This window comes from Dermacentor silvarum, chromosome 2 (assembly GCF_013339745.2).
Source record: "Dermacentor silvarum isolate Dsil-2018 chromosome 2, BIME_Dsil_1.4, whole genome shotgun sequence".
Lineage (NCBI taxonomy): Eukaryota > Metazoa > Arthropoda > Arachnida > Ixodida > Ixodidae > Dermacentor > Dermacentor silvarum.
The window spans coordinates 147,434,247-147,448,262 of NC_051155.1; the positions used below are offsets into that span (position 1 = coordinate 147,434,247).

The window sequence follows — 14,016 nt, forward strand, 5'->3', positions numbered from 1 at the left end:
TTTTCGACTCATTTTTCACTTGCTTTTTGTTATAAATGTTCCTTATAAGGTGGGCAGTATCTGGTTGACTAAATGGCACACAAAGTTTATTATCAAATCTGTGCAAGTAGGAATTCATGTGACATTGTGTTGGCTGTTTTCTTTCTAGGTTTTGAACTACATTCTGCGGGACTACATATACAACTGGTATCTTGACCTGTCCAATGATGAGGCTTTCACGGACCACATCCGAGATCTTGTTCACCAAGTGATTGTTAATCTGTCAATGAGGTAATGTGCATTTAACTCAAAGGGTTTTCTTTGTAATACATTTTGAATGCTAGGCTCCTGTGCTTGTCTGGGGTAGTGTTGAAACTTGTGGTGTCAGAACGTGGTGCACATTTTCAGTTTTAATGTCAGAACAAGCATGTTTTTTGCAAAGCCCTATTTAAAAATCATTATTTCCTTTAAGTTATTATTACTATTATACGAGGGCGGTCCAATAAGTACTTAGCCTCACCGCGAGAGCGCGACGCTATCGCATGAGACATATACTGACGTTGAGTACACTCTCTTAGAGGGACACATGCAAAGGTCCAGTTGAATCGGGCTCGCGGTTTTGTTTTTGGCCGCTTGAGATAGAGGAAGCAGGTGATTTTTCGTGGGTCCGTTAAAAAAAAATGGAAAAGAGCAATATCGGTCGGTGATTCGATTCTTGTTTGTGGAAGGGAAATCGCGCAGCGAAATCAAAGAGCGACTGGATGCCGTCTACGGTGAGTCTTCTCCTTCGATGGCAACCGTCAAAAATTGGTTCAACGAGTTTAAACGTGGTCGCACGTTGGTTTTTGATGAGCCTCGTCCAGGGGCCCCGTAAACGGCTACCACGGCCGATAACGTGGCAAAAATCCACGACCTCGTATTGGCAGACCGCCGACTGAAGGCGCACGAGATAGCTGAGACAGTAGGCATCTCAAAAGACCGCGTGGGTCATATCCTGCAGGAAATTTTGGGCATGAGAAAGCTGTCGGCGCGATGGGTGCCGCGTTTGCTCACTCCGGACAACAAGCGCGTCCGTGAGACCACTTCAGAGCAGTGTTTGGAGCTGTTTAAGCGTAATCCGAAGGAGTTCCTGCGTTGTTTTGTGACCGTCGACGAAACATGGATCCACTGGTACACACCAGAGACCAAAGAACAGTCGAAACAGTGGACTGCACCCGGAGAACCTGCTCCGAAGAAGGCGAAGACTGTCACATCGGCCGGGAAGGTGATGGCCACCATTTTTTGGCATTCTCAAGGTGTGATCTTCGTCGACTACCTTGAGAAGGGCAAAACGGTGACAGGACCCTACTACGCCGAATTACTGGGCCGATTTGACGCCGAATTGCTAAAAAACGGCCACATTTGGTGAAGAAAAAGGTGCTCTTCCACCATGACAACGCGCCAGCTCACACCTGCACAGTCGTCACGGCCAAGTTGGTCAAACTGGGCTACGAAGTGGTGCCCCATCCAGCGTATTCTCCAGATTTGGCCCCGAGTGATTTTTTCTTGTTTCCCAACTTGAAAAAGTCACTCGCCATACAAAAATTTGAGTCGAATGAAGAAGTTATCGCCACCACAGAAGCCTACTTTGCAGCTCAGGAGAAAACGTATTTTTCTGACGGGATCAAGAAGTTGGAGGATCGCTGGGTCAAGTGTATAGAGTTGAAAGGGGACTATGTTGAGAAATAAATCGACACCATTCCAAAATTTTCGTTTTTCTTTTGAAGGCTAAGTACTTATCGGACCGCCCTCGTAAATAAGAAGGCCGGTTCACATGGCTGATTTAAATTGTTCTGTTTTATGTTGTTTTCTGTTAGTCAAATCTTGATTTAACGAAACTCGCGATGTAACAAACTATTTTTATTGCCCTATCTTAGTTATATTGAATTAACGAAACCTCGATATAATTAAATTCTCGATATAACGAAGTTTTTCGCTCCAAGTACAACTTCGTTATATCGAGGTTTGACTGTATATCATTTATTTAACACTCTGCCCAAAATTGTTTCCAGAGAAAATTCAAATGAATTTTTTTTAAATCAGTCAATTCCAAATACAGTTTACAGCTGTCACTAAATTGTTGTAACAAGCAAATTAATTTTGTTGTCAGTGTGAATTGCTGAAAACTATGCATGTCAGTTTTGATATGCTAAAATATAATTAGCTAGTAGTCAAAATTTCATATCTCACTTTTCTGACTTCTTTAGGTATCTGCCCTGCCGACTCCATAATTACAGTATGATGCCTCAATTCCTTGAGAGCACCACAAACTATATTGCAGCACCTCTTATGCAGCTCATTCAGAATGCGCCAAATGCGCGTGACAATGGAGACTATTCGCATCACTGAAAGTAGTAGTGGTGATCATGGGGTATCACAAATAACTCAAGAACGTGCCAGTCAACCCAATGTGGCATGTCACGGAAAGCTGCTAAATTGGCTTGGAAACAGGAGAACCCGCTCTCCCCTCTTGTCCCGTCAGGTGCTGAATCGATTCTGCTTTCGGCAGTGCGGTCATAGTTTGTGTGTACACTTCAGTGGCATTTTGTCCTACAAGATTGCCACATTAACATTCGGTGATGCGTCTCCACATTCACGTCCAAAACCAGGCTGCACTTTGCGTGTTTTGAATTGGTCACAATAAACGGTAACATAATTATTTGTTTGCTCTCAAGGACTTGAGGCTCCATGGAATTACTGGGTCGACAGCTATCCAGTAAAGAACTAAAAGCAAGCCAAAGTTTTCTGTCAGTGTCACAAAAGTGTCTGTCACAAAAGGACACAGACAAAAGAAAAGGAACACATACAAAGTGAGCCTTGTTCAATGCTCGTGTTGTGTGCACATGTTCCTTTTCATTTATCTGTGTCCTATTTCACTGGTTTTTAAGCATGAAAGCCTTAACAACTTGCTCAGCTTTTTGGGATAATAAAGATCTTCTGTCAATTTTAGAGCACTGAATGTTCTTTTTATTGAGCAAGATCATCGCAGATGCAGTAGTATAGTTATGAAGATTTAAGCTTTTTTTTTTTTTGTCTTTTTCGCTTCTCAAAAGCTTTTTTTCTTTGTGCACGTCACTGTTTGTGACTTAAGCTCCTTTTGTATCACACAGAGCTCTTTTGGGCCATTTCATCTTTGCCACACTATTCCATTTCGATAGCCCTGCTTATCGGGGCAGTCACTCAGGAAATCCTAGGAGGATAAAAATTTTTCTCCAGAAATTTGTTTTTCTAAAGTACGTTTTGGAGCAGGAAACAGGGTAGTGGAGTCCTTAACACAAAATGAAGAAGGAATTTATAGACTATTGACATAGAACGTAATAAGTGGAGCCTAATGTATGCTCCATTGTGTTTTGCATAGAGATTTGCTGTCATATATTATCTCTCTGCTTTTTTTTTTTTTTAAATTGACACTTGCAAGTTTCTGCCAAGCATGTTTTTTTAGTAAACTGCACCTGACTTGAGTTCGTTGCATTGTTTGCAGGGCCAAAGGGGTGGATTGGGTCCAGTACCTCACCATTCAACTAGTCGACGATTTTGCATCCCATCTGCGCCTGTTTCGCCAAGCGCAGACTAGGCTCAAGCTTAAGAAAGATGATGGTGAGACGGCATCCTCGTTCGCTTGCCTATTTAAACCAAGCAGGAATGCACGTTTCATAAAGGCTGCATTCATACCAGAGCATGCATAGCTATGCTGTCTTTCAGAGGTGTTTATGGTGATAGGAAGGCTCCTCTTTGTGCCTGCTTGATTCTAAGCTGACTTCAAATACAAGACGAAACCCAGAAACCTGAATGTCAGGAGTTTTACCTTGATTGTAAGCCGTCCAGGAAAAATGTGTAATAAAGTGAAACAAGGTTCTTTCTTACCTACGACGAGAGTTGCAAATTGTTTGCATGATTTTGTGATGCATCGAAGCTCGTATTATTACTCTTGCACTTAGTTCCTCACATAACACACCACCTCTATCTTGATTTAGTACAGTTCACTTGAAATGCAGCAGTTTCAATAAGATAACGAGTTGAGTTTAGTACTATAATCCTTTCATGCAACCACTAATCTGGTTGTCATCTGCCACAAAGATGCTGGGTTGGTGCAACCAGTCACTGTTAGCTGATACAGTAAAAGCTCGATGATACGATCACGGCTAATACGAATTTCCGGATGATACGAATTTTTCTGTGGTCCCGGCCGAGCCCCATTACTTTGCAACGTGCTAGAGAACGGTTGTTACGAATCGATTTTCAGCCTGCGTCGGATGATACGAATAAACGCCGCCCCACCGACGGCCGCGAAAGAGAACAGCGCGCAGTCACGCGCTTTCTCTCCTTCTCTTTTGGTGCGGAGGCGCAGCGCCGGACCGCGCGGACTCCGTGACTGGGCGCGAAGAGTTTGAAGCAGTGGCGCTTTTGGTGCTTTTGTACTTCTCCTCCTTTTCTGCGAGCCGTCAGATGGAGTGGCTGCTGCGCTTCGGGCCGCGTTCTTCGTGTTTGCGCCATTTTGCCTAGTCGCAGCGAGCTATGTCTCGCAAGCGGAAAGCACGCTCCTTTAAAGAGAAATTAGACATTCTTCGAAAGGTCGATGAGGATCCCAAGAGGAAGCGGACGGAGTTGGATAAGGAGCTAGGCCTCGCAACGTCAACACTGAGCACAATTGTTGCACAGCGAGACTATCATGAAAAACGTGCTTTCGTTCAACGTCAACGCGAAGCAAGCGAACTCGAACGCGCTTATTTCGAACATACCACGCACCGACAATGCTCTTAGCAGCGCGCCAAATCACGCGGCGGCGCCTCCGACCGGCATTGCTCCGACACCGCGATAGAGACCCCTCAATGCCGCGCGCGAAGGAACGGGGGAAAAAAAAAAACCCGCGGCGGAAATTTCACCCTCTCTCAAATTGCAAGGTCGCCATTTCTGCATCGCGCCGGAACAAGCGTGTACGTGCCGACTAGAGTGTTCTAGACAACCGTATTCTAGCACACACTAGTGCCGACGTCTCAGCCACGCGGATAAAATGGCAGTGAACCCTTCTCTATTTTCTAGTCACATGTTGACCTTGCACGCTGCGGCAGCAGCGCAGAGGGAAGCAGCAGCGGAGGCACAGTCGGGCCAACGAAACTGCCACGCCCGCAAACGCTCGCTTCTCGATAACGGCAGAAAACGAAACTTCAGGGGGCGGCTAAAGTAAGCTGGCGCCAGCACGGCGGCGGGCGCGCACGGAGTCGAAGGTGAGAGAGCTACGAGGGAGTTGAGAGGGAGGGCGAGGGGAGCCACCGAAGCGGCGGAGTTGACGCGGCCAAATCCGCTTTCCTGCCGCCCTCCTCCCTCACCTTCGACGGTCTCCGCGCGCACCCGTGTGCCGGCGCCGCCCGCTCGCTCCCTGAAGCTTTGTTTTCTGTCGTTATCGGGAAGCGACCGTTAGCCGGCGTGGGCAGTTTCGTGGCCCGCGCTTGCTATGCGCTTGCGCGCCGCGATATTTCACGACTCGCACCGTTCGTGCATCGTGCTATGGTGCACGAATACTTCAAAAATACGTCCTTTTAATTCGAACAAATTTTCGGGCCCCTTCGAGTTCGAATTATCGAGATTCGACAGTAGTTTTAATTGTGTTTCGATGATACGAATTTCGGCTAATACGAATATTTTTCGTGACCCCGTGAGATTCGTATCATCGAGCTTTTACTGTACTACTTCCTATTTGTGCATTTGGTATATTTTATCCTGTAACTGCTCGTCAAAGGTGACATCATGTGCCTGCAGCTGTGAAATCTGTGAATCACATCCTCAAACTTGAATAGGCTCATATTTTTTAAAGAAAAGTGGTGACATTATAGGTCATGTAAATACAATATTGAGTGTGTGCAGGAAAAAAATAAGACGTATTTTTTAAAGAGCATGATTCGGTGAGGTGAACATTATAGGACAAATGAATATGAAGAACAAAACAACTCATGAAATAATGCAGCACTAGAAGATAGATTTTTTTTAACTAATCAAGATTATATCAATCTCTTGGTATTACAAAAGAGCGACTGCTTTAGCTACAAGTGTTGATATCTGTAGTAGCAGTTATCCCAACAATGAATATGATCGTATGGTCTTTAAAAAAATGCTAAGACCCAAGACGTTGTTTTAGTTTGGGGCATAGCTAATGCAGTATTAGTCTAGCCATTCAAGCTCTTTAAGAACATACTTATCGCAGGTACTGCTTCAGAACTTGACGTGGTGTGATGTAGCCTAGCCATCTTTTATTATCCAAAAGTCATTGTGACTCTTGGATATTTTTAAAGAGCATGGTGCTAGAGTCGGAAATTCGACAGTCTAAAGAATAATTAAGTAGGTCTGTTATTGGGATTCATTTGAATAAGGCGCCGGCTCTATCTGTACACTTCTGAACTGTGCTGGTTGAGGTCGTTAGCTTTAGCCCCACTGTGGCAGCCATGTCTTGGCATCTGCACACTGAAGTTTGAGTGCAAGTTGAGGATTCTCACTGTTCATTTAGATTAGAGGCTCTCAGATGTTTCTTCTGCCTCTGACACCACCATCTATCAAAGGATGCTTCCAATCACACACTTTTCTGGCTATGACGGCAAAACTATTAAACCAAAGTAAACATGGGGAACCAGCTCTAGAATCAGTCCCGCAATTTTGTTTGTGCTATCTTAAATGAAACGGCAGCTGTTTCTACAGCATGTAATTTGGAAATATTTAATACATGCATATTACTATAGGCATTTTAATTTTTAGTTTGTTCTTTAGAGCTTCACTGTGCACTCAAAAACAAAATATCATCCATGTCCTCTGCGGGCTCTTACCATAGATGTTAATTCAGTTATGTGTTTGCATCAAGTTACAAGCTGTATGCAAAATGCAATCATGCCAGCTGCAGAACTGTGCATTTTCTCTGAACTCAGTCTTGGGAGCTCCTATTTTATATCCAGTACACCTTGTTATGATACGCATTAATTCATCTGCATTTATTTTTCTCTCTTTTGTACTATATTTCCAGATTTCGGAGGAAAAGCCCCAGATTTGCTTACATTGTTCTTCAGTTTAGAAACTACCATGGAGCGTAGCATGTGCCGTGATCTAGTCTGCATTTCAAAAGAGCGGGAAATGGGTGAGAAGAAATTGTGTTTGCATATTAAAGTCCATATACAACTGTGCTATTCGGCTCCTGCAACTCGAGCAGTACATTTCTTTCCATCCAAGTGAAAGAAATGATTCTTCAGGGTGATCATTGTATACCAAGTACAGCACTCTGTAATGTTTCGTTTACCAGAAATTGCTGTTTCCTAAATTCATATTGTTTTTAACGCTATTGAAGGGGGGGGTTGGGATGGTGAATATTTTATGAAGTGCATATGTCTGTTTCGCAGCTTGCTTATTCGGAGTAAACGGTTACAGCAACCTCATGTATGCTGCGTCTAATTAGCATGACATGAGTTAAAATGGGTAAGGTCTGTTTTATAGCTGTTGCATTCGCAGTTGGGTATGCGAAAATTTCCTCAGGCACTAAAAAAAAAAGTTACGTAAAAATGTTTATGTTAAATATGTGAGCTTCCTGCATGTAGCAGTGGTTCTGTAAAAACAAAAAACAATTTTTTTTTTTCTTGCTGGTCAGTCTTTTGCCAAGTTTTATGTAAACTCTCTGCTCATTTCTCCTGCCCAACATTTCAGAGTACCTCCAACAAGTCGGAGAAGTGCTTCTTTACTTGGTTTTGCCTCCGGAAGACTTCCAAAATAAAGTCATGAGGATATTCCTACGAGTAAGTTACCAGCAGTTGCTTTGTATCATTTCGCCGGCTGGAAACTCAAAAAAATTTGACAGGTTGGTGTGCGACTGCTCACTGAAATTTTATAGAAGGCACAGGAAACTAGAATTTCCTTGCACTGTGCACATGGCAGCTGTGAGTCAGCAAAGCACACTCGGAACTTTGGGTTCCGAGTGTGCTTTGGGTTCCGAAGCTGTTTAAGCCGGCCGTAATTTGTGGTGCGTATCAAGAAACTACCAAGAAAGAAAAGAAAAGAAACTTTCTTGCCGAGGCGTGATTCAAACCCACGTACCCGTGGTCCCAAAGCGAGCGTCGTAACCACTAGGCTATACAACCACACTTGCAGAACCTGCATTTATGCGAACCATGTGATTGCGTTCGAGCGTCGTCGTCTTCATCCGCAGCTGGCGCGTTCGTACGCTCGTGCTCTGCGAGGTGAAGAAATTTTGCGCACTATGAGAGTGAAAGAGAGAGAGATGCATTCACGGAGCGGGTCTCCTGGAACGCGTTGTCGGCATTGAAACGCGGTGTCGGTGTAGCAAGCTGCGCTATGCAACGAACAGTGATGGCCGAAAGTCCGAGACACACGAAAAGAAATTATCATCATCATGAGTAAGAAGATTAAAAGTTTGCGTGCACTTCCGGAAAATGCTGGGCTATGATTGCCCAGCTTCGTTGTTTCAAGTGTTGTGAGGCCGAATGTAAGGTTAAGCGTTTTTTGTGAGGCATAGCAGTATTGCCACAGCAATATTTCTGGTTTGGCAGATGTAAAACACATTGAAATTCCTATTTCAGCTTCGTCGTCTCATTCATACATAATTGCTCATACTACACGAAATAGCAGCACTGGTTTAGATTGGCATATGCCAACTCGACGGGTCAGTATTTGTCAAGTCCAGCAAGGTCATTCTGATTGAAATCTCTCGCATTTACACGAACCCAATTTTACAGAGTCTGACAGCAGTGCTGTGCCGAGTTGAGGTGGACCATGTAAGTGAACTTAGAGATCACAGCGGTGCTACTACAATGTCAGAGGCAACAGCAGAAATAGCAAGGCTGCTATCTCTCTTCCTCAGTGAGACCCGCCTTCCCAAATCAATCACATTTTCATGAATTTTGCCAAGTTGTTGAAGTATCATTCCACTGCACTGCACAATGGTTATTACATTGTTTCAAGGGACACATTGCCTTTTCGGGCCGAGAATTAGCCCAGAAACCTTTTCATGTTCATTTGCTCTAGGTTGTTGTGGAGTTCTTTATCTTTTCTTGATTGGGCGGACCTATGTATAATCCTTTGCCATAATCATCATGAACATGTCAACAAATGTCTTTCAATGTTTTCTCAAAACAGCATTTCTGATGGTGCCGCACTTTTGGAGTGACAATATCTCTTGTTCTACTTATCCTACCACAGTAATTCTTTTTCCTTTTGGCAAAAAGATAGACAAAACAGAGTGAAGTAGACCTACAATATGAACTAATATTATTACAATAATTTTCATGAAGTAATAATTTTTTCTGTGAGGTACTGTGGGTTATTACTTTAAAAAGTGTGACAGTAACTTTCGCCCAAAGCAGCCTAGAACTTTCATTCTTGCAGCACTTCCAACTCTACTCATTTGAGATCATTTGATACGCCAGTCTCCTTCATACCAACCATCATTTCATGAAGAGCTCACCTCCAAACTAGCCAACACAAAAAACATAAATTTCTTAATATTTTAAAGTTTTCCTGTTGCAATAAAAGATCAATTGCATATTTGAAAGCAGCATGTAAAATACATGAGTGATGCAAGTTTTGTCTAAATGTGCCCATAAATAAAATTATGCTTTCAAGTGGAAATGGATGGTGTCTGGTTGTGGGCCTGCCATTATAACCATTACAGTTAAACCGGAATATAACGAAATTGACAAATTCCCGAAAAACTTTATTATAAAGAGGATTTCGTTATATGCAGGTTTGGCATGAAAATTCGGAAAAGAAACGGTTACCGGTATTTACTCGATTCTAACACGCCCTCGATTGTAACGTTCACCCGTTTTCCGTGACCAAAAGAGAGGAAAAAGATCCTTTACAGTACCGCGCACCTCGTGCTTTCATACAGAAATACAACTATCGCTCAAGATTTACTCCCAATAGACTAAAGTTGCGATGAACAAAAAAGTCCCAGTTTCTCCCAAAAGGCGAAGCATCGATTGTGACAGCAAATTAGCAGACAGTTATACGAAGTAAGGATAGTAGTTTTATCGGACGTATAAACTTGTAAACATTCGCTGTTTAACTAAATTGGTAGACTAATGCCTAAGCACACGTACTGGATGCGTGGACGCGTGTCGTTTCGCACATGCTCGAGGCGTCGGAAATGAAGAGCGAGTGACACGATGGCGTCGTAGCATCGTATAGTGTCACCTAGTGTCAGGTTAGTCAAGTGAAGCGCAGATACTTGGGCCGTAACCAAAGAGTGGTGCTGCCAGCGCGTTGAAAAAAAAACGTTTTTTTTTTTCCTTCGGCAACATCAACTGGAAAACGAGAGTGCCGGCTTGGCGGGCTAGGCTAGCTGCAGCAAGCGAGGGGATCAGATTTGAATGAAGGGAGGGGGAAAGGTCATGCCCGCGGCGGCAAGATCGCCGGGCCGAGGGATGCAGGCCCGCTTCGCGCACGCTCGCCTGCACGCACACGTGCATTCGCTCTCGCCTCGCAGTCGCCGTGAATTCGAGCGCGCCAAGCACGACGCCGCCGCTTCGCATTCCGTTGCGGTGGAGAAGGTGCTTCCGGTTGCTGCTCGCGCAAAAATGACGAAATTTGGGTCGAAATCTCTAGGTTGTCGGCGGGGAAAATTCGTTATTTCGAGGGGGTCTCCCGCCGCCACTTCGTTACGTAGAGGTCTCAAATACATGTGCTTCTATGGAGTAACGCCGGGGAATAGAAAACTTCGTTATATCCAGGAATTCGTTATATGGAGGTTCGTTATAAGCAGTTTTAACTGTAATTGAGACACAGACAACAGCTTTCAGCACCGCATTGGAGGTTTCAACCATTGTGTGAGACAGGGTACGAGATTCTGAATTTTGATTACTAATATAGAGGGGGAAAAAAAATATTTTCAGTTGCCAATCTGGAAGCAGCATTCATTATGCAGGTTTCTGTTGTGTGACTAAATGCAGTAACGTTTGTTAAATGGTGTTCACGCCAACCCTACTTTCTTACCTGTGCTAGTGCTTATCTGCATTTTTTTTTTTTCCGTTTTTCAGGAGCTTCTTGTGAACACAGTGCTGCTGCCTGTGATAGACCTTGTCTCAGACCCTGACTATGTAAATCAAAGCATTGTCTGGATGGTAAGTGACGTGCTTTCTCTGTAAGGCATAAGCAAATATGACCTTTTTTTTTAAAGCTTTTCTCACGTGAAAGCATAAAACTAAGCAGCGGTAGTGCTCTTCACAACATCCACTACTGCCACAACGATAATTATTACTGGTTGTTGTCATTTGGTTGGTGCTGAAGTGCAGTGCATAGTTAGTACTAAGCATATGTTATATGTAATTTGTGCACAGTCACTTTTGCCAAAAACAGCTTCTGTAAGCAATACGATAGCCTTAAAAAATAATGTATTTCTTTCAATTGTTTCAATTCTTCTTCAAAATGCCCCATTTCTTCTTGAGATAGAAACTTACACAAAATACAAGGGGCCACTAAAGCAGTACCCCTGTGGCAGCATTAACAGTGGAATTTGTTGCCCTGCCTGGCTTTGAGCTGTAAGATTACCATGGCAACATGTGTAATCATAGTGACAAGTCATAGCAGTGCTATTGCTGGCCCTTTATTTTTGTTTGCTAACTGGCTTGAAGCAGTGCACGTGATACAGTCGACCTCAGTTAATTTGACCCTGGCAGGACCGTCAAAATTGCTTGAATTATCTGATGGGTCGAATTGAACAAGATGCAGAAAAAGTGCCTGAGCACACTGCTGATTCATTTGGCAGTATCGGCACGTTTCTAACATGCCCCCGAATCAAACGCGCGTCCACTGTCTATGTGTCCAAAGTGGGAAACTAATATAGCAATGGCTAAAAGCGGGAAACAGGCTAAATGCGGGAAAAACTGGGGAGAACGCCAGACAGGTGCTGCCATCTGTCGTGCGGCTGGCGAAGTGGACGTGAGAGTCTCGGAGGTACTGATACCTCACAGCGGTTGCTCACGCCGACGGCATAAACCACTATTCAGTCATCCACGCAGTGCTGAAGTACCCCGCAGCTGCCTCGCCTGCGTGCGCTTTTGAAAAAGCAAGTTTACAGAGGAAATGACAAATAGTTCTTGCACAAGTGTCTGGTGCGGAGTGAAATCTTCACGCTACGGTTCGTGAAAACCTGACCGGCACTTCCACGGCCGCCTGCTCTTTCTTCGTCGCTTGACGCGGAAGGCTCGTAACCATAAGAGGTAATATTTCTTGCCAAGTTGGAATGGTCCTCGTCTTCAGACGTGTACTCATCGCTGGTAGAGGCCCAGAACTCGAATCCATGCTCGCGATGGCGGCATCGGCACGCTTCGAATGGCCGCGGCCGGCCGGCTGGCTATCAAACGAGGGTGTCGTGACATCACTCCTTCCAACTCCCGCGGGTCGGACGGCGAGGCATGTGCTCACAAAAACGCCAAAAATAACTCCATCAGCTTAAAAATGAGCTAAGTGACTACAGTGGAATCTCGATTATACGAATCTCACGGGGTCACGAAAAATATTCGTATTAGTCGAAATTCGTATCATCGAAACACAATTAAAACTAGCTAAATTAAAGAGTCATAGGTGAACTCACTCAGGCACACGCACGTTATAGTCATTTACAGTATAGACCACTTATAACGTAACCGTTTATAGTGCAGAACTGGCTACAACGCGGCCTTTTCCGACTCCCGTTTACCTTATTATTGAACTCCACGTATGCGCATACAGTGCAGCCGCGTGAGACGAAATACCGGTTATAATCCAGCTTCCGCGGGAAAATCTCGCCAACAAGGGCGGTAGCGAGCACGCTTCTCAACGAGGTGCGCCCACTGATGGGTGAGGAGATCAACGAGGGTGATGCGGAGGAGGAGCATGAGACGTGGAGCATGAGTCCAAGGGCGATAAAGTCGTCGCCGCGCACCTTCACGGACAGCGAACGCACAGCGGAGAGAAAACGGACTTCCGTCGCGCGAAAGGCAGGGGGGGTATGGAAGGGGAAGGGGGGGGGGGAGCGTGGCGACGCTGTGCTACGGCACCAAATGCGTATCTTGCAACCGAGCGCAAGGGTAACTGGCGACGCAATCTCCCATGCGAAAGGAGCAAAGCGGGAAGGTAGCGTGGGAGGGAGGGGAGGCAGTGGGGGGGGGGGGGGGGGCTGGCTTCTACTCTACCAACAAATGCGTCCTTGTACTTTGCGCCTGTGCCGGCTGTCACCATTGTCGCGTGCACCGTATCTTGAAAGCGATCTCCACACGGCTCTGACCTTTGTATGGGCTGTGCTTACGCCGCTCAGTTTCCTGTTGAAGCGATAGACCGCACGAACTTCGCTTGCTGCGGCGGCCGCACGTGGGGAAGCGCGGCCGCCGCAGCGAGCGAAGAGACACAAGGAAAAGCACAGAAGCAGCAAAAGCGCCGCCGCTTAAAACTCTTCGCGCCCAGTCGCGGCTTCCGCGCTGTCCGGCGCCGCCTCCGCACCAAAAGAGAAAGGGAAAACGCGCGTGACTGGGCGCTATTCTCTGTCGCAGCTGTCGGTGGGGCGGCATTTATTCGTATCAACTGACGCGGGTCGAAAATTGATTCATAACAACCGTTCTCTAGCACGTTGCAAAGTAATGGGGCTCGGCCGGGACCTCAGAAAAATTTGTATCATCCGGAAATTAGTATTAGCCGTGATCATATCATCGAGATTCCACTGTACTTCTTTTTGGTGTAATCACACACTGAGGATTCATTTTCAGCATTTTCGTAACATTTTCAGATTTTGTGTCCTTATCCCTTTAACTCTTTCTGTACTGCGCCCATTGGGCATCGTTAGCTCTCTATCGATGGTTTGAAACGCCGCTTTTGAGACCTTCTGCGCCGCTCACGGACATACTGCACTATCGGACTTGAAGGACAAGAACTATATTTTAGTTTTCTAAGCAGTTCTCTTTTTTCCCGCAAGCCGGTCATTTTTAAATGCGCTCCAAAGTTTCGCGACTGCGAAGGAGGACGAAAAAATGTCTGCCC

General features: G+C 45.1%; 1 protein-coding gene across 1 annotated transcript in view; it reads left to right on the forward strand.

Annotated features, from left to right (window-relative positions):
- Positions 1–14,016, forward strand: part of LOC119441887 (sorting nexin-13) — a 73,048-nt gene that overhangs the window by 5,807 nt on the left and 53,225 nt on the right. Inside the window, exons 5-9 of the mRNA XM_049661699.1 lie at positions 149–270; positions 3,500–3,615; positions 7,025–7,135; positions 7,696–7,784; positions 11,043–11,126. Of these exons, the coding sequence (XP_049517656.1) occupies positions 149–270; positions 3,500–3,615; positions 7,025–7,135; positions 7,696–7,784; positions 11,043–11,126 (522 nt within the window). The remainder of the gene's footprint in view (positions 1–148; positions 271–3,499; positions 3,616–7,024; positions 7,136–7,695; positions 7,785–11,042; positions 11,127–14,016) is intronic.